General features: G+C 35.8%; 1 protein-coding gene across 3 annotated transcripts in view; it reads left to right on the plus strand.

The window, feature by feature from the left end:
• mid1 (midline 1) overlaps window positions 1–22348 on the plus strand; it is a 38206-nt gene that overhangs the window by 12202 nt on the left and 3656 nt on the right. The window contains exons 1-9 of one of the 3 annotated variants that reach the window (XM_065252391.2): window positions 2006–2165; window positions 8608–9362; window positions 16355–16450; window positions 17777–17884; window positions 18533–18681; window positions 18794–18921; window positions 19743–19886; window positions 21668–21829; window positions 21944–22151. In XM_065252391.2, the coding sequence (XP_065108463.1) occupies window positions 8661–9362; window positions 16355–16450; window positions 17777–17884; window positions 18533–18681; window positions 18794–18921; window positions 19743–19886; window positions 21668–21829; window positions 21944–22151 (1697 nt within the window). In that variant the 5' untranslated portion in view covers window positions 2006–2165; window positions 8608–8660. Of the gene's footprint in view, window positions 1–2005; window positions 2166–4290; window positions 4410–8607; window positions 9363–16354; window positions 16451–17776; window positions 17885–18532; window positions 18682–18793; window positions 18922–19742; window positions 19887–21667; window positions 21830–21943; window positions 22152–22348 lie in introns of those variants that run through there. The other 2 variants (XM_065252390.1, XM_065252389.1) reach the window with 2 other exon arrangements.

Genomic DNA, 22348 nt, shown 5'->3' on the forward strand with positions numbered 1-22348 from the left:
TGAATGTACACTTTTTTTCAGTATGTAAGGAATAATTGATGACGGGCCATTGAATTATAAGAAAAAAATGCACACCCAAGGTGCAATGCGGCACGACGCAAAGCGGAGTGTGCAATATTTTTTTTAAATAATTCAAAGGACCGGAGTCAATTATTCCTCTTATACCACGGTTACCACATTGCTCTTGTGCCTATTTTTAAGAAATTTGACAAGTTAGGTGTGTGGTTATCAGAAATTAATGCATACCCACGGAACATTTCTCAGCCAATCAGAATACAGCATTCAACAGACCCATGGTATAATAATTAATATTGAATGGCTCATATAAACTTACTGTTTATTCTTCTTTAGCAAGAACTAGTGTTGTAGTCAAGACCACCTAAACTGAGACCAAGTCATGACCAAGACCAAGACAGGCCGAGATCGAGACAAGACCAAGACTTTGAAGGGTCGAGATTGAGACAAGACCAAGACAGGCCGAGACCATGTTTTTAATTATTTGTATTGTAACAACTTTTATAAATGTAACTGACTATGTTTTCGCTGCCTCTTAGCCAGGACTCCCTTGAAAAAGAGGTTTTTAACCTCAACAGGACTTTCCTGGTTAAATAAAGGTTAAATAAAAAATTAAAAAGTCAAGACCAAGATGTGATAAAATGTGAAATATGCATATGATTAGGCACTTCTCGTGTGTGTGTGTGTGTGTGTGTGTGTGTGTGTGTGTGTGTGTGTGTGTGTGTGTGTGTGTGTGTGTGTGTACGTCATGAGAGAAGTTAATAAAATAAAAAATAATAACTGTAAAAATCAGTAAATTATAATAATTATTTAATAATTAATAATAAAAAATAATTTTGTGATATGCCATCAGTTGTGGTCTTGACCGGTCTTGAAATAAAATTCAGAGTCCTTTTCGTCTGAGACAACACCAAGATCTTTAAAAAGTGGTCTCAAGAATGAGAACAAGAATCTCGAGACCAAGACCGATCTGGAGAACTACAGCAAGTACTATAACTAGTACTATTAAACTACATGCTATGGTGAAAACGACCAAAACTGAACTGGCCAGATGTAATCATTTGTTTGTTAAAAAATAATTGTCTATCATAAATATCAATATTCCTCTTTATAGCTGTTATGCAGTAATCAATATTATTGTGCCTTTATCATAAGGATGTTACTGTTACTGTGGTCTTGGCTGTCAGATAATACAGTACAGTACAGCTTCAGTACACTGAATCTGTTGTTAGATGGAGAAACCCAAAATGATCCGTCAACTTAATTCTCAACACACTTCTCACAGTCAAGAAGATCCACAGATGTGTTTTCATTCATTGTGTTTAAGTCAGTCAATGTGATTATGAGAGGAATTGTGTGTAGCGCTCGATCACCACATCTGTTATTTTCACCCTGATAAGAGATTAAACTCTCGACATTAACTGACAACCATGAGATGAAGTTAAAGTCGTTTCAGCTCAGCTATAATAATGTGTTGTGCAGTATAATGTACGACTCTGGCCTACATCACAAACACTCAAACACACGTGCAAGAGCAAACATATGCAAGCATTCAACGCCATTATAAACTCAGTTTACGCTATTGTGTGTGTCATTGTATAATCTGAATAAGATGATGAGTAAATAAGGACATCCTCGGCCAGAGCTTTCATATGGCTTGAAAACATTTCATGCTTGTTTATTTGGGGACTTACTTGACAGATGTGGTCTTTGTGATCTGTTGTTGTAAAAGGAATCCTTTTGTGCTTCACAGAGCGTATGGGAATGACATGAAGAAACATGATTTTTTATTTTAGCACAAAGTATCCTTTTAATTTGTACATTCAAATAAGAGTGTTTGATGTGTTGAGTGTCACACACACACAGATCTGTACGGCCCACCCCTGATTTCTCATTGGTTTAGTTGTCGGTCAGCAGCCCACAGCAGTTGGTACGAGTTTTCTATTGACAGTACAGAAAGAGTGAATCATGTGCTGCGTCCCATTGGCTGAGAGAGCGAGAAGAGGGGCAGAAACAGAAAAACTGAGAGAAATAAAGCAGCTGTACTTCTCTAGCAGAGCTCTTTGACAAGCCGAGCGCTTGAGGATCGACTGTAACTCAATCTGATACTGTAACTGTTCGCTTCTGCTGCTGCATTCAACATGTTGCAGGTAAGAAGAAAGATTCTGCATGGCCTCACCTGTTTCATGTATTTGACTTTTTTTGTGCAACTTTAAGCGTACAGATGCACAGTAGTGGCTCCTCTTCTGTTTTGCTGTTTGATGGGATATAAAGTGGGAGTGAATTTACAGATTCAGCATTTCTGAGGTCTGTGAAAGTAATAAGTGAGAAAGAGCCAGAATATCAATCTGTCATCAGTTCCATGAGTCAATCTTCCATAGCTGTTGCCAGCTGGTGGTAAGAAAACTTCTTAGTGGCCATGTGAACACAGCGCCTCTGATGTTTGGGGTAAAGTTGATTTTAGGACATTACGGTTTCTCTAATAACTACCACTAGATGTCACTGGTAAAATAGCATTCCTGTTCTCCAACATCACTCCACGGCACACCTTTATATAAGCATGCATTCAGATGAGTGATTCTGGGCAGTTTTGAGCATGCATATTATACAGTAAATGAAAATGTTCAAAATGCAAGTGCATGCTGTAGAAAATGTACACCAAAATTAAATTATAAATGGATTAATGTCACAACAAAACATAAAAGTTGCATATGTCATATGAAATTTTGCTTGCCTGCTTCACTTGTTTGAACATGTTGTAATTTCATTTAGTGAGACAGTTTTAAGTTTTAAGTGTGGTGTTAGTATCCAAACAGCTGCAGTAAGCTAAAAATCCATCTAAAGCAGAAACACAGCTTTTTTTACATCTGAGTAAAATATTAGAAATCTCTTTCTGGTGAGGTCAACATCTGTAGTGCAAAAAGCGCCTGTTTTCATTTATCTCCAAAGAAACCTTCTGTTGTGTTGATCATCTCCAGAGATGCCCAGCCTGTGTTTCTGGAATGAGAGCAGCGCTGTGTAAATGTAGGGCAGGACGAAAGCGAGAGAATCTGCCAATAATCACTGGGATGTCTGTTCAGAGATCAGAAAGATCAGATCTAGTTTAATCTCTCGTTAGTATCCTGAGATTATCGTCACTCTGAATGGTTTTGTATGGAGGCTGGAGAAAAGCACAGGCGTCTTTTTACAACATTATCAGAAGATTTAGGTTAGGTGAGGTCATTTCAGTGTTTTGTGCCAGCCAAGCAGAGTTTTTTTTAATGCAGAGCACACATCATAACTTTATGTGGAGTCATTGATGTGTTGTTTATCAGAGATAAATCAGGCACAAATACTTCATGGCAATGGAATGATGTTACTTTTTATTTGAAATATGCGAAACATTCACTCGGTTAAAAATGACATGTTCAATTATTTACAGAGCATTGTAGAGAGTTGTACTGCACTGAATTATGCTGATTTAAATAAAAAAATGTTGTACATTTACAGAACAATACTTGCAGATGTGTTGCCAGACAGTCATGCACTGTTCATTGCTAAACGGCTGTGCCACGTCATTTTAGAGATCAGATGTGAATCTACAATTATGTGTTACAGTCATCTCTGTCTTGCAGAAATGACCATTTTACAGTAAATACAACTGAATTATTTAAAGGGATAGTTCACCCAAACATGAAAATTATAAACCTGTATGAATGAACACAAAAGAAGACATTTTGATTAATGATGGTAAGCACACATCTGATTGTACCCATTGACTTCCATAGTAGGAAAACAAATACGATGGAAATCAATGGGTACCGTCAACTTACCAAAATGCCATCCGCAGCACGTGCAATGAAGCCAAATCTAAAAATACAGGATTAACCTCTTTAATCTAAATTTAACCTCTAAGTCTATTCGTGGCAGGGTTTGTTTAAAGAGTTACAGTGAAAATAAAGCGCTTGATCGTCTTGCGTTAGTGAAGTTTGTATGAATGTCAGATGAGATCTGATGTAAATATTTATTCTCACTGCTACACTTCCCATCTGTTTTGCTGGGCTTTGTCCCGTGTGTTTAATTCCCCGGTGAAAAGCCCAGATAACAGCAGCATTGTACCACACTGAAGAAGAGAGAGAGAGAGAGAGAGAGAGAGAGAGAGCGAGAGAGAGAGATGACATACAGTATACAGTGTCTCTCGCTCACACTCTCTCTCTCTCTCGCTCTCTGAGGTGGAGTTTGAGTTTCCAGGAATTATCGGGCAGTTTTTCCTGTTGTGCTCAGTTTTCCTCACAGTCTCTGTGTGTGTCTGTGATGGTTTTGGATTATTTGGGACTGCGTCATCTGGATTTCTTGTCCTGACACAATTGGCCGGTAAAATGGCTCTGAAGTGCGAAGCCATGCGGGATCCATCGGTGGGTGAATCTGAACTTGATACATGAATCTGATTCTGTCTATCATGTGTGCATCTAACTTTTGAGTGTTTGCTTATTTCTCTCTGGGGCTTTTGCTTTATTTTATTTCTTCTTTATTCATTTCTTTGGGGCTTGTTTTCTGCCAAATGTTGATTCTGGAAGATGATCTGGAGTGTATTTTATTTTTTAGGTTACATACTGTGCTGGGATTTTGCCAGATTTAATTTCACTGGAATTAAAATATTTGTAATGAATTTAAAAGATTATGATAAACTGATAGAATTGACCTATATGCCTTTAGAATAAAAGTCCAGCATTATTTTTTCACTAAACTGTTAAAAATCTGTGTAGAAATGACAGCAATTTGCCAGTAACTTACCATACAGTAGATTAAAATTGAGGTTATTTACCGGCAACAGATAAATTAATACTAAACATTAACAAGACTTTATCTTTACAGGGAAAAACTACTGAATAAAATAACAGCATCATGCAAAAGCGTTTCTGGGAACCAAAAACAGAAAAATATTGATGACGACTTCTGGTTCCCAGAATGCCTTGCATGAGGCGCTTATTTTTTATAGTTTTATTCTGTAAAGACAAAGACTTATTAATATTTAATGTTATTTTTTCTTTATAAAAACTGTTGCTAATAAATGCGATTTACTGTATATATATATATATATAAAATATTGATGACGATTTCTGGTTCCCAGAATGCCTTGCACGAGGCTGTTATTTTTTTATAGTTTTATTCTGAAAAAATAAGTGCGATTAAAATGCGTAAAAAATGTTTAACGGGTTATTTTTGTGTAATTAATTAATCTTAATTAACGCGTCAAAGTCCCGGACCTAATATATATATACTGTGTATATATATATATATATATATATATATATATATATATATATATATATATATATATATATATATATTTACAGTAAGTTACTGGTAAACTGCTGCATAACTACAGCAATTGTTTTACTGTGTATAATATATTTTTGGCACTGTTGGATAAACTTACAAAGGCGTTTACAGTGTATATCAAGTTTCAACAGACATACAGGTTCAGAGCAGCTCCAGTGTACATGTGTTCATGTTTTAAGCCCTGGGGAACTGACATCATACATCCACTTACATTACAAAAAACTAGTTTCCAAAACTAGGTCAGAATAGTGAGGTTTGTGATAAAATCTCTTGTATATTTTGTTTGTGGATTGGATGCCATTAACATTATTTGTAACCAGGATATCCTTTGGTTTGATACTCTGTTATTATGCAGTCACATTTATAAATGTATCATTGTATTGTTGGAGATGGCTATTTGCCATTTGTACACGTTTTAGGGTGGTTTCCCGGACAGTGATTAGCTTAAGCCAGGACTAGGCCGTTGTTTAATTAGGAAATATAACTAGTTTTAACAATCATGCCTTACTAAAAACGTTACTTGTTGTGTGCATTTTGATGTATATTAAGATATGTCAGTGCAAGTTGTTTTCAGTTTGGACAGCTCTTACATTTATTTTAGTCTAGGACTAGTCTAATCCCTGTCTGGGAAACCGCCCAAATAAGTATAAATATATTAATTTGAAAGAATTTCCCTTTTGTTTCTTGATGTATTTGAGGTAGCAGTAGCTCAGTGGATGTGTCAGCAATGATTATTGTATCTTCATACAGACTGCGGTGAAGTAATGAACTTCAACATCTTTCACACGTAATGAGTGAATGAAGTGAGTTCACCCAATTAATGCTGATGGACAGAGTCTGTCTGATCACATCTGTGCTGTTGGACCTGTCACAAACAAAGCCTCAGTGTACTCGCAGGAGTTATGGCCGAAGCCTTCTGCTTGAATGAGACGCTCTGTCTAACTAACACTAACTGTAATACGATTCATCTATAAAATGTTTTAATACACATAAACAGTCAAAATGTGCAACACCAAATGTAATGTTACGCCTAATTAGATAATCATGATGGAAAATTCATATAGTTTTTGTGAACTCCTACAATGTTTGTCAGAGCTTCACTTGAATCATGTTCAGATTGATCTGCTGTTTAACTTTAGCAGTATTTCAAACAGCACAATGTCAGGTGCATACAGTGCTTACTGGTGTAAACTCTTACAAATAATATCCATTTAAAACCTTTGAATTTCAACCCTTGAACCCTTTGTGCTTCATAAAATAGCTGGGGTGCAGTTACACAAAATAAAGGTGCAGTGCCATTATGGGACCATTTAGCAAAAAAGTTGTTCTTCGTTGGCATTGTGAAGCACATTGATTTTTAAGACTTTTTAAGGCCACTACACACATCTTCCTAATCTTGGTGTATACTTCAGGTCTAGACATTCATCTTAAACCCTTTAACTGCCCCTGATTTTTAAAGTATGTGTGTTTGGGGGGGGTCTCTTTTAAAAAAGACAAGTTTAAATTAAAATAGTTATAGCAGTTTAAATGTATTAAAAAAATAAAAATAATGCAATAAAGTTTGTATTTTATATTTAAAGGAGCATTGCGTAGGTTCTGAAATTTCTAACCGTTACTGACACCAGTGGCCATTATAGAAACTGCAGCCAGTCTCATGCTCGTTCTCGGTGGGCACACTCGTACGAGCACGACCACAACAACCAGAGTTGCCGTAGCAACCACAGACAGCTCATTGAGATTCACCAGCATGTTTACAGATGTAAGAAAAGTTACAGTACTGTAAGGTTATTGTTTGACAGACCATATTTTAGTAAAATGTTGCAGTGCTACTTTATATTTTCAACTGAATTCTACTTCTAAAAGTTTTGTAACACGACACTGTAAAACATACTCCCGACACTCACAATCTTAATGCACTCGTGCTCTGAATAAAGATAATTCATATAAGACAGTAACTTTTGAAACAGTCCTGTGCTACATGCTATCGTTAGCATTACACCACAAAAACAATAAAATAATATATTACAGATGCCCTGTAACTATGTCTTACCTTTGCAGTAAAAAGAAAGCCAGCTCGGGGTCTGTTTTCATACCCAGCGCTGACCGGCGCTCCCTCCAAGAATCAAATGCCGCTCTATTTTGGCCGCACTAGATAAGGATTTATTTTTTTAACTCACAAGGAGTTTCCGTGAGTGTCTGGATTGTGCTGGAAGTTGGTCGCTTCTTTCCGTCTAAAGAGTCCATTTAAAACATGCTAGTGATTGTTGCTGTTTACTAATGATTGCCGTACGCTTATGGAACGCCCAAGTAGACGAGCACGTGCATGACGTCACATTTTGAATTTTCTCGCCAATTCGGACCCGACTCCTCCACAGACAATAGAGCTTACAGGCTGATAGAGACAACCGTGGAGGACAGTCAAGGTGTCATTCTTTCTATTACATTATGGTTAGCTCATAAATATACAATTGAAAACTTTATCTTAAAGATTTTTTAATTAATAAGCTACATAATGCCCCTTTAAAATGATAAAAAAATAAAGCCATATGTCTTAACTAGTTCGGAACCAAATGTCAAGTTAAAATCACAAAAAACTTTTAGTGATTTTACCAACAAAGGCCAAAGGGGTCAGCGTTTAGCTGCATATTTTGTCACAAATTAATAAATTACTGTCACTGCATGATTTTTAATGCAAAAAGGTTTTGAAATATGAAAACTATATTCCAATGCTTTCCAATAATATGGAGGTTGTCAAGTTTTTTTAAGATTCATAGATTCATTTAAAGAAAATTTGAATTATGAATTTATACGAAATTCATATGTATTCCTACATTTAACAAAATGACTGTCACTATACAATTTCAATCATCAGATAGCATTGAAATCTAAAAACTGCATTTTTAGAGCTTTTCAATAATATATAGTTTGTCAAGATTATTTCAGGTTTATAGGATTTGTAATAATAAATATGTAATAACACCTTGGGCCCACCTGTTGGCCGTGACATTTTAGGAAACTATTCTTACCAAGTTATTCTTTTTGCAACATCATTGTGATGAAATATAAAATTTACATTCATAGAACTTTCAAACGATATATAGTTTGTCAAGATTAATGCAGGTTAACTTATTTGTTTTTAAAATGTATTGTCCCACCTCTTGGACAGTAACAGTTAAAGACCACAGATTCCACACTACCAAATTTTTGGTCTTCTATAATGAAGGATCCTTCTAATTTATCACTTTGTTCTGACTTTTCATTGGTTTGTAGACGGCTAAACAGCTTCCCTGGATATCGCTGACATCGCCATTGTTTGACTAAAGATGGACACACTAGAGTCTGAGCTGACCTGCCCAATCTGTCTGGAGCTTTTTGAAGACCCTCTACTGCTGCCCTGCGCCCACAGTCTGTGCTTCAACTGCGCCCACCGCATCCTGGTGTCCCACTGCACATCACTGGACGAGTCTTCCAAACCGTTCTCCGCTTTCCAGTGTCCCACCTGCCGCTATGTCATCACCCTCGACCAGCAAGGCCTAGACGGACTAAAGCGCAACGTCACTCTGCAGAACATAATAGACCGCTTCCAGAAGGCCTCCCTGAGTGGACCCAACTCCCCGAACGAAACCCGCCGCTGCACCCCATCGCGCAACCACCGTGACCAGTTCCCGTCTAGCCTGGATGAGGGCACAGCCATGAGTTCCTCATGTGAGCCAGTCCAATGCCAGTTCTGCGAGCAGGACCCGCCGCAGGACGCCGTGAAGACTTGCGTCACCTGCGAGGTGTCGTACTGCCAGGAATGTTTAAGGGCGACGCACCCCAACAAGAAGCCCTTCACGGGGCACCGGCTGACGGAGCCTCTGCCGGACTCACGCCTCAGAGGTCTGGCCTGTCCGGAGCACAGCGAGGAAAAGGTCAATATGTACTGCATCACCGACGAACAGCTCATTTGTTCACTGTGCAAACTGGTGGGACATCACCGCGAGCATCAGGTGTCGGCATTAGGAGAGAGATATGACAAGCTGAAGGTAAGAGATGTTGGTAGAGTTTACCAAGCTGAAAGCGTTTACCAAGTTGCTGCTTTGCTTGATAACATAAATTTGTTTTAAAGTTAAATATTAATGTCTTTTATTGTTTTGCTGCTGATTTATAAAAGAAATACGCAACTTGAGGTTGTATGTTAGTTCGATTTTACCTCAGTTACCTCAGTCTAAACCACCAAGTGAGACTTGTGTATCCAACCTCAAAATCAAATAAGCGTCCATTAATCTGTTATTTGACTTTTAATCTGTTAATATGCACAATATTATACATTCTGTGCTGCATCCTTGTCACTTTTCGTAGATTTTCCGATAGTGTTTTGATCATGTTACATTACTTTTATTCTGGCGGCAGCTGGCGCTGCAGTCAGCGCAGTCGCAGACGTCATCAGCGTCTGGGCGCGCTCACAAGCTCTCTGCTGTTGCTGGCTTGCTGCTGCATTTGGCTATCTGAGGAATTAAAACGTGTTAGAAACGCTCACAACATTTCCAAACCCCAGTGCGGTAATGTGCAGTTAACCTTCTCTGTGTAGAAAATGTATGGTTTTAAATGTGACCGTCTCAACGTTATATTAGCAGAGATTCATCTTCTTGGCACAACGCCAAAGTTCGCCAAAGTTCACGCGGGCGCGGAATCTCACATGCTCACATGAGGTAAAATTTAATGCAAAAATCCGTTCCTCTAATAATTTTATCTAAACATATTTTTTAAAATCATTATTGAACATTAAAATCAATCACGTGGCTATAGCTTATGTCATTTTCGTTGTTTATATACTTTATGGATTTAAAATTACATTAATTTTATATGATAATGTAGTTGTTGTGCAAAATGCATTAATGACACAATTAAACAAGCCATTAAGACTTAAATAAAACATGCCGTTTCAGATGTGAATATGATGCAAACGTGTCATTATTCCGATTGAATAGTATTTGATATTAAAGTTAGTCATCACTTTTATTTTGGAGCTTTTTGGCATGAAAGCAGGGGTTTTCAGATTGTTAGAAATGTAAGTGCCATGGAAAAGACTGAAAGCTCTATATATTTCGTTTGATGTCTGTGTATGCACAAATTTCTGTGAGCTGTTGACACTGTGCCCCCTTAAAAAAAATTGGTGCATGACGCCCCTGGTCATTTCTATTGATTTTGGTCTGAATGTCTGTATGCAGCACTGTGACTTTAACCTCACAAGCAAAGTCACTGAGATATGATAACATTAACATCTCACAAACAAATAAACAAACACACAAATACACAAATACACATGCTCATCTGTTCCTCACTGTTGACCTCTTGCTATAGGCTACAGAATGATTCATGTATTCAGTGATGCATACAGATATTGTGCTGTTGGTGAACTATAAAGATGCTCTACAGCCAGTCAGGGAATCCAGAAAGTATTTTTCTTGCCATTTTGCCAATAATAATTGATGTTAAGATTGACTTCCTGATTTACTGCAGACCCATTTTAGGTTCATAAGGCTGTCAAAAGATTAATCGCATACAAAATAAAAGTTTGTGTTTGCATAATCTATTTGTGTGTCTGTGTTTTGTTTGTAATCATTATTTACATATAAATACACACATACATGTATGCATTTAACTTTTGACAGCCCTAGTTTAATGTCTTGCACAGCACATGATAATCTGCTTTACAGATCAATATTTAACATTCATTTATTTCTGTTCTTTCGGTATGTCAGGTGTAAATACTTTACAGTGTGTCTTTACTAAACTACTGCTATGATAGAGTTAGACAGATATTTTATATCCAGAATAGCTGAATTGCAGCCTATTCAAATAATACATCATAGTGTTATTAATCACTGGAGTCTAAGATAATGGTAAGATTTACCCATCTGATTATTTTCTTCATGTCAGGACCTGGTCGTTTTCTCTTCTCGATATGCATTTGCTAAGTTGTATCATAATTAAAACCAAAACTGTAGAATAATTTTGTGAAGTATTCTTCTTGACCTTAACATCTGTAAAAGCTAACATTGTCGTGACAGACAGAGAATTTTATAATCAACTAGAAAAGTAAACGAAAAGTAAACGTAAACTTTGAGTGTTGGCTTGATAAAGCATTGCCTGAATGTTAGTCTGAAGATTATACAAGCCTCATGTAGATTGAATACTTTATCACTTTGAAGACAGATATGAAGTATGAAGAAAATATTTATGGTTGCTAAGGTTTGGAAAATGGTTTCTATGCAGTTGCTAATGTTTGCTGGTTGTAAAAAAGACTGCAGAGGAGTTGCTGATATTTTGCTGTGTGGTTACTAAGTTGCTTGGATGTTACAGAGATTGAAGTGGTTGCTAGGGTGTGCTGGCTGGTTGCTAAGTGGTCAGGCTGTTGCTAAGCAATAGATAGATGGTTTTGGGAAGTCATCATAATATAAATGAATTTTACAGACATTAAAACACTTGGAAGCAATGGATTTGTAAAATTCAAACTTTATTATTTAAAAGTGTAACATTTAAACAGTAGATAATGAGTGGAAAATGACCGAGAAGGAATGAAATAGGAAGCCAGGCGGTTTCCTCTCACTGGATCTGTGTGTTGGGTTCTACACCTTTGGCTTGAAACAAACCTTTTCCTTCCTGAGATAATCATGATCGCTGTTAAGGATTGGAGTGATGGAAGTGCGGACCGTCGGTCAGCCTTTCTGGGCGACGTGCACTCTGACACCGCAGTAATAATTTTCCAGCTATCGTATTTCACTCTGCCTTGTCAGATGGTTGTACTTAGAAAAGGGTAGTTAGAATATCCACTGCAGCAATATCCTGAGCTTTGACAGAGCAATAAACATTTACTCTGGAATTCACTTACAATGATTGCACATGAAACTTTAGCCATTTCTAAGATGTTAACAGTAACACAAATGTTGTGAAATGCCAAACATCTGCACCTCTCGTTGGGCTCTGTGGACGATCTCACTTTAGTATTTTCCAGAGAACTTAATCTATGCTAACAATAGAGGACCTCTTGTACTTCCCCCACTTCTCTACGGCTTTTTACACCTGAACATTGAAAGCCTAAATGATTTAGTGAAGAGGCTTTGGATAAAAGCATCTATTTCAGTGCAGATGGAGGCACTCAGAAATGCCACATTTAAAGCCAGACCAAAAAAGAAACCATGAAAGCCAGTAGTCTCTAGTTTATTTCACAGAACAATAATGTTATACTTGCCATTGATAATCAATTACAGTTTATTTGAGGTGGAGGAGTTATTTTATTAGACAAAAATACTGTACGTTCAGTGCAGGATGATGTCATCAATGTTTTTGATCTGTTTTTTATACACTCTCAGAAATAAATTTCTGTCACTGGGGCTGTACCCTTTCAAAAAGTACAGCTTTGCACCTAAGGATTTCATTTTAGTACCTCAGAAGTACATTCTGGGACCAAAGAGAGCTTATTAGTACCTCAAAAATACATATTAGTATCTCAAAGGTACATATTGGTACTAAATGTTTACGTATCTGTACCTAATGGTCCATACAATTACCTCTTTAAAGGGTGCTGCCCCCCTTACAGCTAGGGTACATATTTTGACTTTTTTCTAACAACGTAGATCCTTAAGGTACGGTAATCTACCCAAAATTGTATTCTGTTTTGTAGGCCTGTAAAGGTATCAAACGGAAACTTAGGGTACAGCCCCATTGACAGAAAAGGTACAGTTTTGTACCTTTATTTCTGAGAGTGTAGGTTTGTTTGTGAGCTTTGAAAATTATGTAAAGATGTTTTATATGTAGCAAAAAGCAAAACATTTTGGGTCAAACGTTTATGGAATATTATGTGAAGATCACATTTCATGGAGAAATTTAGCAAATTCCCTAACGTGAATACACTCACCTTATGGATTATTAGGAACCCCATACTAATATTGCGTTTGACACCCTTTCGCCTTCAGAACTGCCTTTATTCTACGTGGCATTGATTCAATAAGGTGCTGAAAGCATTCTTTAGAAATGTTGACTCATATTGATAGGATAGCATCTTGTAGTTAATGGAGATTTGTGGGATGCACATCCAGGGCACGAAGCTCCCGTTCCCCCACATCCCAAAGATGCTCTATTGGGTTGAGATCTGGTGACTGTGGGGACCATTTTATTACAGTGAACTCATTGTCAGTTCAAGAAACCAATTTGAAATGATTCCAGCTTGGTGACATGGTGCATTATCCTGCTGGAAGTAGCAATCAGAGGATGGGAACATGGTGGTCATAAAGGGAAAGACATGGTCAGAAACAATGCTCAGGTAGGCCATGGCATTTAAACAATGCCCAATTGGCACAAAGGGGCCTAAGGTGGGTCCTAACCCAAATGGAAAATGAACAAAAAAGTGTACTTCATTTTGGAAAACATAAATGATTATGAATGTGGTTAATGTAAATAAATACTTTTTTATATTAAACAATAATGAGTATGTCATTCGATATAACAGGTCAAATTCAGCATTAGCTAAGGTTTGTTTTAAAATAATCTTTGCAGAGCAATAAAGAATCATTATCAATTAAAGGGAGACATCAATGATTTATGCCTTTAAAGTTGTCCAAATAAAGCCCTTTCCACTGCATCCTCACAAAAATAAGTTTTGAGATACACTCCTATAAAAAATATGAAAAAAAAAATTCCTCCACACCATTACACCACCACCAGCAGCCTGCACAGTGGTAACAAGGCATGATGGATCCATGTTCTCATTCTGTTTACGCCAAATTCTGACTCTATCATCTGAATGTCTCAACAGAAATCGAGAATCAGACCAGGCAACATTTTTCCAGTCTTCAACTGTCCAATTTTGATGAGTTTGTGCAAATTGTTGCCTCTTTTTGCTATTTGTAGTGGTGATGAGTGGTACCCGGTGGGGTCTTCTGCTGTTGTAGCCCATCCGCCTCAAGGTTGTGCGTGTTGTGGCTTCACAAATGCTTTGCTGCATACCTCGGTTGTAACGAGTGGTTATTTCAGTCAAAGTTGCTCTTCTATCAGCTTGAATCAGTCGGCCCATTCTCCTCTGACCTCTAGCATCAACAAGGCATTTTTGCCACAGGACTGCCGCATACTGGATGTTTTTCCCTTTTCACACCATTCTTTGTAAACTCTAGAAATGATTGTGCGTGAAAATCCCAGTAACTGAGCAGACTGTGAAATACTCAGACCCGTCTGGCACCAACAACCATGCCACGCTCAAAGTTGCTTAAATAACCTTTCTTTTCCATTCTGACATTCAGTTTGGAGTTCAGGAGATTGTTTTGAAGCAACTGCCATGTGATTGGTTGATTAGAAAATTGCATTAAAGGGATAGTTCACCCAAAAATGAAAATTCTGTCATCATTTAGTCGCCCTCATGTTGTTTTAAACCTATATACATTTCTTTGATCTGAAGAACACAAAGGAAGATATTTCAAGAAATGTTTGTAAACAAAGCATTTGTGGACCCCATTTACTTTTATAGTTTTCTTTTTTCCTACTATGGATGTGAATGGGGTCCACGAACAGTTTGGTTACAAACATTTCTCAAAATATCTTCCTTCGTGTTCATCAGAACAAAGAAATGTATGAGGGTTTGTAACAACATTAGAGTGAGCAGTTGATGACAGAATTTTCATTTTTCAGTGAACTATCCCTTGAGAAATTGAACAGGTGTTCCTAATAATACTTTAGTTGAGTGTATCTCAAAACTTCTTTTTGTGAGGATGCAGTGAAAAGGGCTTTATTTGGACCACTTTAAAGGCATAAAATAAATCATTGATGTCTGCCTTTAATTGATAATGATTCTTTATTGCTCTGCAAAGATTATTTTAAAACAAACCTTGGCTAATGCTGAATTTGACCTGTTATATCTAATGACATACTCATCATTGTTTAATATAAAAAAGTATTTATTTACATTAACCACATTCATAATCATTTATGTTTTCCAAAATGAAGTACACTTTTTTGTTCATTTTCCATTTGGGTTAGAACCCACAGACAAACACAGACAGTGTAATCTGAAAAATTAATCTGTCATAAACCACAGATCTAACCTGATTTTCATCTCTCATCATCTATTTATAGCATCTGCACACATGCTGCCAGCTCACTTTTGTCTCTTAACGACCCATGAACTCACTTCACTAATTCTCATACTTAACACAAATTTACAGTATTTTAACATTAATACAGGCAGATTATAAATATCAGGCAGATTCATTAATTGACAGATGATTTAAATGAACGGTCCTGACCGATGATTATGCCTTTTTGTTGTTAACAATAATATGCCAACAGCCTCATCAAAGTACAATGCACATTTTCTGTTTTCAGAAACTTTCATTATAAAAGATATGGACTTAAAAACATAAAGAGCTATGATGTTAAAGAAGAAATATGTATGATTCAGGGCATTTCTAGGTCACTAATCAAATATAAGCACATTTGTGACAGACATGTTGCGTAACTCCATCATACAAAAGATTTCCATTGAAGCACAAAACATGCTTTGTGCAACATTCTCAGATCATCGGGTTTTGTTCAGCTACAGTCATTTAGTTTAAAGAGAGGCGAACAAAATGCTAAGACATTCTTAAATCCATGTAAATATTTCCCTCACATCATTACGCTAAAAACAATTTTTAATGAAACACCTCGTTTCTAAATGCGAAAACAGAAGTGGGACATGAGCTGCAGATGGACTTGATCTGCTTTTATAATTCCAAAATCTGTGTCAGATTGTTTATCCCCCTCCCCTCCCCTCACGGGCGCTCAGGGCTGTGATGTGATGTCACATGATGTTTGATTAAAGCATCAGTCTGTGAAGTGTTCACTGAACAGAAGAGCAGAAGTCATCGGCCTCTTCAAACATCATTATGGATGTAGGATGTTTTTTCTCTTGACTCTGGTTGTGTAGCTAACTCTTCTGCAGGTGTTGTGTGCTCTGTTATGTGTTGTTTTGCTGATGTTGCTGCTTTGCTGTTATTTTTTTCAGCAAATGTTGGATTCCAACCTCAGCAATTTGATCAAGAGGAACAATGAGTTAGAAAACCTGATGGGGAAGTTGATACAGACATGTCAACATGTGGAGGTAAAGTCACAGACTGCTGATTCTATACTGTATATATATACTGTTCATACAGTGTTTGTAAATTATTAAGGTTGTTATTTATTTTATAAATAATTAAGGTTGTTTATATTATGCAATTGTATTGCTTAAGTTCTTATATACACTTATATACTATTAATTTATTTTTATATAATATGAATTTATCACTTATATAATATGAATTTATTTTATATAATATAAATTTATTTTTTATAATATTAATTTGTCACTAATATAAAATTAATTTATTTTTATATATGTATCACTTATATACTATGAATTTATTTTTAAATAATATGAATTCATCACTAATATAATATTAATTTATTTTTTTATAATATGAATTTATCACTTATATAATATTAATAATTTTTTTTATAATATGAATTATTAAAAATGTATATTATAAAATGTATTTTTATATAATATAAATTTATTTTTATATAATATGAATTTATCACTTATATATTGTTCATTTATTTTTATATATGTATCACTTATATACTATGAATTTATTTTTATATAATATGAATTTATCACTCAAATAATATTAATTAATTTTTATATAATATGAATTTATCACTTATATAATATAATTTTTTTATAATATTAATTTATCACTTATATAATATTAATTTATTTTTATATATGTATCACTTATATACTATGAATTTATTTTTATATAATATGAATTTATCACTCATATAATATAAATTTATTTTTATATAATATGAATTTATCACTTATATAATATGAATAATTTTTTTTCTGATGATTACAAAAGAAAATATTTTGATAAATGATGGTAAGCAGACAGGTGATAGTTACGATTGACTTCCATAGTAGGTAAATAAATATTACGGAAATAAATGGGTACTGTCAACTGTGTGCTTACCATCATTTATCAAAATATCTTCTTTTGTATTCATCACAAAAAAAATTATACTGAACAACATGAGGATGAGAAATGATGGCAGAATTTTCATTTTTTGTGTGCACTATCCCTTTAAGATAATTGATACAAATAGAGACAATATTACTTGATGGAGCATCATTTATTCCAGTCATTATTAATAAATATTAAACATTTTATTACTGTATGTTGATACTGCTGCTGTTTTATTAAAATGATGTGTAGTTTATGTCTTGTGAAACACATCTGCCTGCATACGGATCAGACGTCTGTATGTTATTTGACTGTATCACTTTAGTCATTGCTGAAGCTCTTCCTCTTGTTTATCCACAATTGTGCTTAGCATTTCAGTCATTTGTTAATTGATTTATTAGTTTTATTTGATTGTATTTTAGCACAACGCAGCTCATCAGGAGAGTAAACTAGCAGAGGAATGTGATCTTCTGATAAACATCGTCCAGCAGAGAAGACAAATTATTGGCACAAAGATACGGGAAGGAAAGGTACTATAATAAATATTATTTATCTAAAATAATCTTCAAATAAACACTTTATTATGACGGCCTAACTGAGCACATACGATATAATTCAAATCCACATCCAGTTCTTTCGTCAGTGAAATATTCTAAATATAAGATATGGTGTTGTTGATATGTAACTAGTATATTTTTTTGTCACAGTGAAAATGCTTTTTAAGGCAGCGAGGGTCTCGTGGTTTTTCCACAGTGTTGTTAATGCTGGTAATGTTGAGTTAATCTACAGTAGGAACGAAACAAAGACTTTAAGACTATTGCTCAGAGGAAACACAGTTTCCTTCCTGACCACATATCAATGTCAAAGGCCACTTTTACACCACTGAAACATTTAGAAACACTTGAATTTATGTTTCTCATGATCTTAAACCTTTTGATGCATGCATATAAATATAAACAACGTTAAAGTATGTGTTTCTTTACAAAATTTTCAATGTAAAGTTTAAATTGAAAATAAAAAAGTTTTTGTAACCAGATGAGTATAGAACCTGATTGTTAATAGCTCATAAAAATCTCAAAATGTTGTTGACAGATATTATGATGTGATTTGGGAGTAGATTTTCTTCAGCTGTTATTGAATCACCATTGCTAGTTTTAATAACTTGTGTTTGTTTGCAGGTGGTGCGGTTAAGAAAACTCGCACAGCAGATCACCAACTGTAAACAGTTCATAGAAAGATCATCATCTCTCATAACTCAAGCTGATCAGGCTCTGAAAGAAACCGATCACGCCCGCTTCCTACAGACGGCCAAGAGCATCGCTGAGAGGTCATTTGGTTGTAGGCACTATTGCATGTGAAATTGCTGTTATTTTTTTCTGATATATGAAGACTTATATGCTTTCCTTACAAGCTAGTCTTTGTTTTAAATGTGATTGTAGAGTCTCCATGGCAACCGCATCCTCACAGGTCCTGATCCCAGAGATAAACCTGAATGACACGTTTGATGCGTTCGTGCTGGACTTTGCCAGAGAGAAGAAGATGCTGGAGGGTCTGGATTACCTCACAGGTTAGTTCGCAGATATCACATCACTAACACTCATGGTCTGCAGTCTTGGTTGTAGTAGTTAATTATGTATATCTATTTCACACCATGAAGGATGAAAAAAGGGTTAAAGATCAAGCACAGAAGTGATATGATGTCTCGTACGGGTAAAAAAAACCAAAATGTTGCTCTCCACAAAAAGTCAACACAATTAACCAAGATGATTTAAGAAAATAAAAGGCAGCACATTAACAGTTAAACTGAGAAAATGTTGCTGCTACAGCCAAATAATTTTAAAATGAAAAAAATATTTAAGTATAACTTTCATTCGCCATTATTCTGAGCAAAATTATCTATGGAGTAGATTAAATTTAAGTGGAGCAGTCTCCAGACGGGTCAGATTCCTTCAGGACATGGTGTCAATTATTATTAGCATGGTTCATTTCTATATGACAGAGCATTGAAAAGATTTTGACGGCTGACTTGAGAGAATCACATTGTGTTCAGACGGTGGTTTCTTCCGTTACTCACAGTTACTGTGGCTACAAGCTTGAAGTCATTTTTTATATTTCATGGGGAAAACGCTTAAAACATGTGTTTTTCCTCTTACACTCCTACCTCGACTTTGCGTTGCTATGTGCTGAGAAGTGTCAGACAAAAATTCATAATGTTACTCAAGAGAACTTTAATTGTGTTCGGCGGGACCACAAACGCTGTGTGAATGCCAAATGAATATGTGCTATTTGCATGCAGATGGGAGGCCTATGAGTCGCCCTCATTGCTTAAACTACAGAGTTACATTACTGCCTGCCTAAAATGTTTGTGAAATATTTGTTTTGTCCCAGCTCCAAATGCCCCGACCATCCGCGAGGAGCTCTGCACAGCATCTCATGACACCATCACCGTCCACTGGACCTCAGAGGATGAATTCAGCATTGTTTCCTATGAGCTTCAGTACACCATCTGCACCGGACACACCAACCTCGTCAGTAAGTTCAATGAGAGAGAGAGAGAGAGAGAGAGAGAGAGAGAGTCCTGCCCAAATGAGTCATCTGTAAACTTCAGCCCAACCATTTCTGATCCATGAGAACATCGTACGGCTCTAACATCATGAAAGGAAAAGCGATAAATCGAATCAGTTCATGCTATGATTAGATTTTAAATCGAGCACTTTATTAAAGAACTGAGGGGTGATGCTATTCTAACAAAAATATTAACGTTTTCTCAGCAGAATTCATTTTAATGTGTCGTCCAATTCATGTATTAGACAGATTGTATTGTAAAGCAGGTTTGGGTGTTTGATACAGAAGAGAGGAACGCTGAAGACAGAAAGACTTACTGATTGAATAAGGTCACCACATTTTTAAAGCAATACTGCAGTTCACTCGGAAATGAAAATTCTGTGAAGTCTGAAATGTAAATGATTATATACTAAAAGTCTAATTATTTATCCTGTTTAGGGATAGGGTTATAACACATAGGGTTATGTGACCCTGGATCACAAAAACAGGCACACAGGTCATTAAAAAAAAGGATTTATATATCAACTATATTTGGCCTTGATACAACTATTTGAAAATCTGCAATCTAAGGGCGCAAAAAAGTATTAAGTATTGAGAAAACCTTAGCAACACATAAGATAAATAATTTTTTTATATTTACGGAAATTTATAAAATATTTTAATGGAACAATAACTATACTTATTAGGACTGCATAATGATTAGTCGCAATTAATCGTTTGCAGAATAAAAGTTTACATCATATGTGTGTTTATTGTGTTTAATATTTATGTGTATATATAAATACACACACATGCATAAATAATTTTGAGAAAAAATATGTATATAATAACTATGCATATTTCTATCAAAATTATATATAAATATAAAAATGTATATACACATGTAAGTATTTCTTAAATACATAGATGCACGTGTACATAATGATACAATACATACACATATGATGTAAACAAAAACTTTTAGTTGCGATTAATTGTTATGCAGGCCTACTTAATATCCCTATGATTTAAAAAAATGATAATTTGGATCCATACAATTCATTGTTGGCTATTGCTATAAATATACCCGTGCTATTTATGAGTGGTTTTGTGTGCCAGGATCACATATGAGATTTGGAGCCCTTATGACCTCAGTGACGTTGGCTGGAGGGAAATTTCTAAATATATTACTATTTGTATATATTTTTTGTGTCACTTTTGATGTTGGACAGCTGTGGTCACCGTAAACTGGCTATGTTTGAAATAGACCCTTTTACTGTTTGTACACAATGATGACGTGGCAGCGTATGCGCGCGCATTTTGGCAACGGAAGTATGGCAAGAATCAGCAGCGAAGCAACAAAGACAGAGAAAGTTATTTTAAAAATTTTACTTTATTTCCTTTTCTAAACTGCTACCAGATTTGTGTACTATAGTGAAGTGGATAGAAGACGTTAGCAGATGACCAAAAATAAAGTTGCCAGATACATATATACGTTTATTAGTATATAATATTAGTGCAACCAAACGCAACAACCAAACATTTGGATGCTGGGAAACCGTTTTAATAAACTTTCTGAGTTGCTAACACATTAGAACCAATGGGGAATAACACCACTTCTGTTGCCAAGATGTGCACGCAGGCTATTTGATCCCGTGAAATGGTCTATATGCATTAGCTGTAAAAAGATTCTTTAGAATCATGAATCATAATGAAATGATTCTCAGATTGTTTTTAAATTTGCAAAATGTTTGTTTGTGGTTATGCAGGTCTTTGTAACTCCATGGACAGCTGGATGATCGTACCCAACATCAAACAAAACCATTACACGGTTCACGGCCTGCAGAGCGGGACAAGGTACATCTTCATCGTGAAGGCCATGAATCAGGCCGGGAGTCGCAGCAGCCCACCTGGCAAACTGAAGACAAACAGTGAGTTTACGTCTAGTTTCCGTATCGAGTCCTTTTAGATCACTTGTGCTAAATAACCTGTAACCTACGGAAGAAAATGGATTTATAAGCGCATGAATCTGTTTGTGAATGCAGGTCAGCCGTTTAAACTCGACCCAAAGTCTGCACACAGGAAGTTAAAGGTGTCACATGACAGTTTGACTGTGGAACGGGACGAGGCTTCATCTATGAAAAGCCATGCACAGGACCGCTTCGGCAGCTCTGGGAACTATGGAGTCACTGGAAACGTGTACATTGATAGTGGACGTCACTACTGGGAAGTTCTGATTGGAGGAAGCACATGGTAAAATTTGCATGATGTGTTTTTCTGCTTTGTTTAATAGCACAGATGACTGAAACTTCATTGCATAGCATCACTGAATTAATATTCGGTGACATATTTTTAGTGAAAAATTATATAAATCTTTAAGGATATAAAAACATGTTTTTTCTAAAAAACTTTTTTTTTTTTATTAAATAACTTAAAGGGCACTTGTTATG

The sequence above is a fragment of the Paramisgurnus dabryanus genome, chromosome 15 (genome assembly GCF_030506205.2).
Source record: "Paramisgurnus dabryanus chromosome 15, PD_genome_1.1, whole genome shotgun sequence".
In the NCBI taxonomy this organism is placed as follows: Eukaryota; Metazoa; Chordata; class Actinopteri; order Cypriniformes; family Cobitidae; genus Paramisgurnus; species Paramisgurnus dabryanus.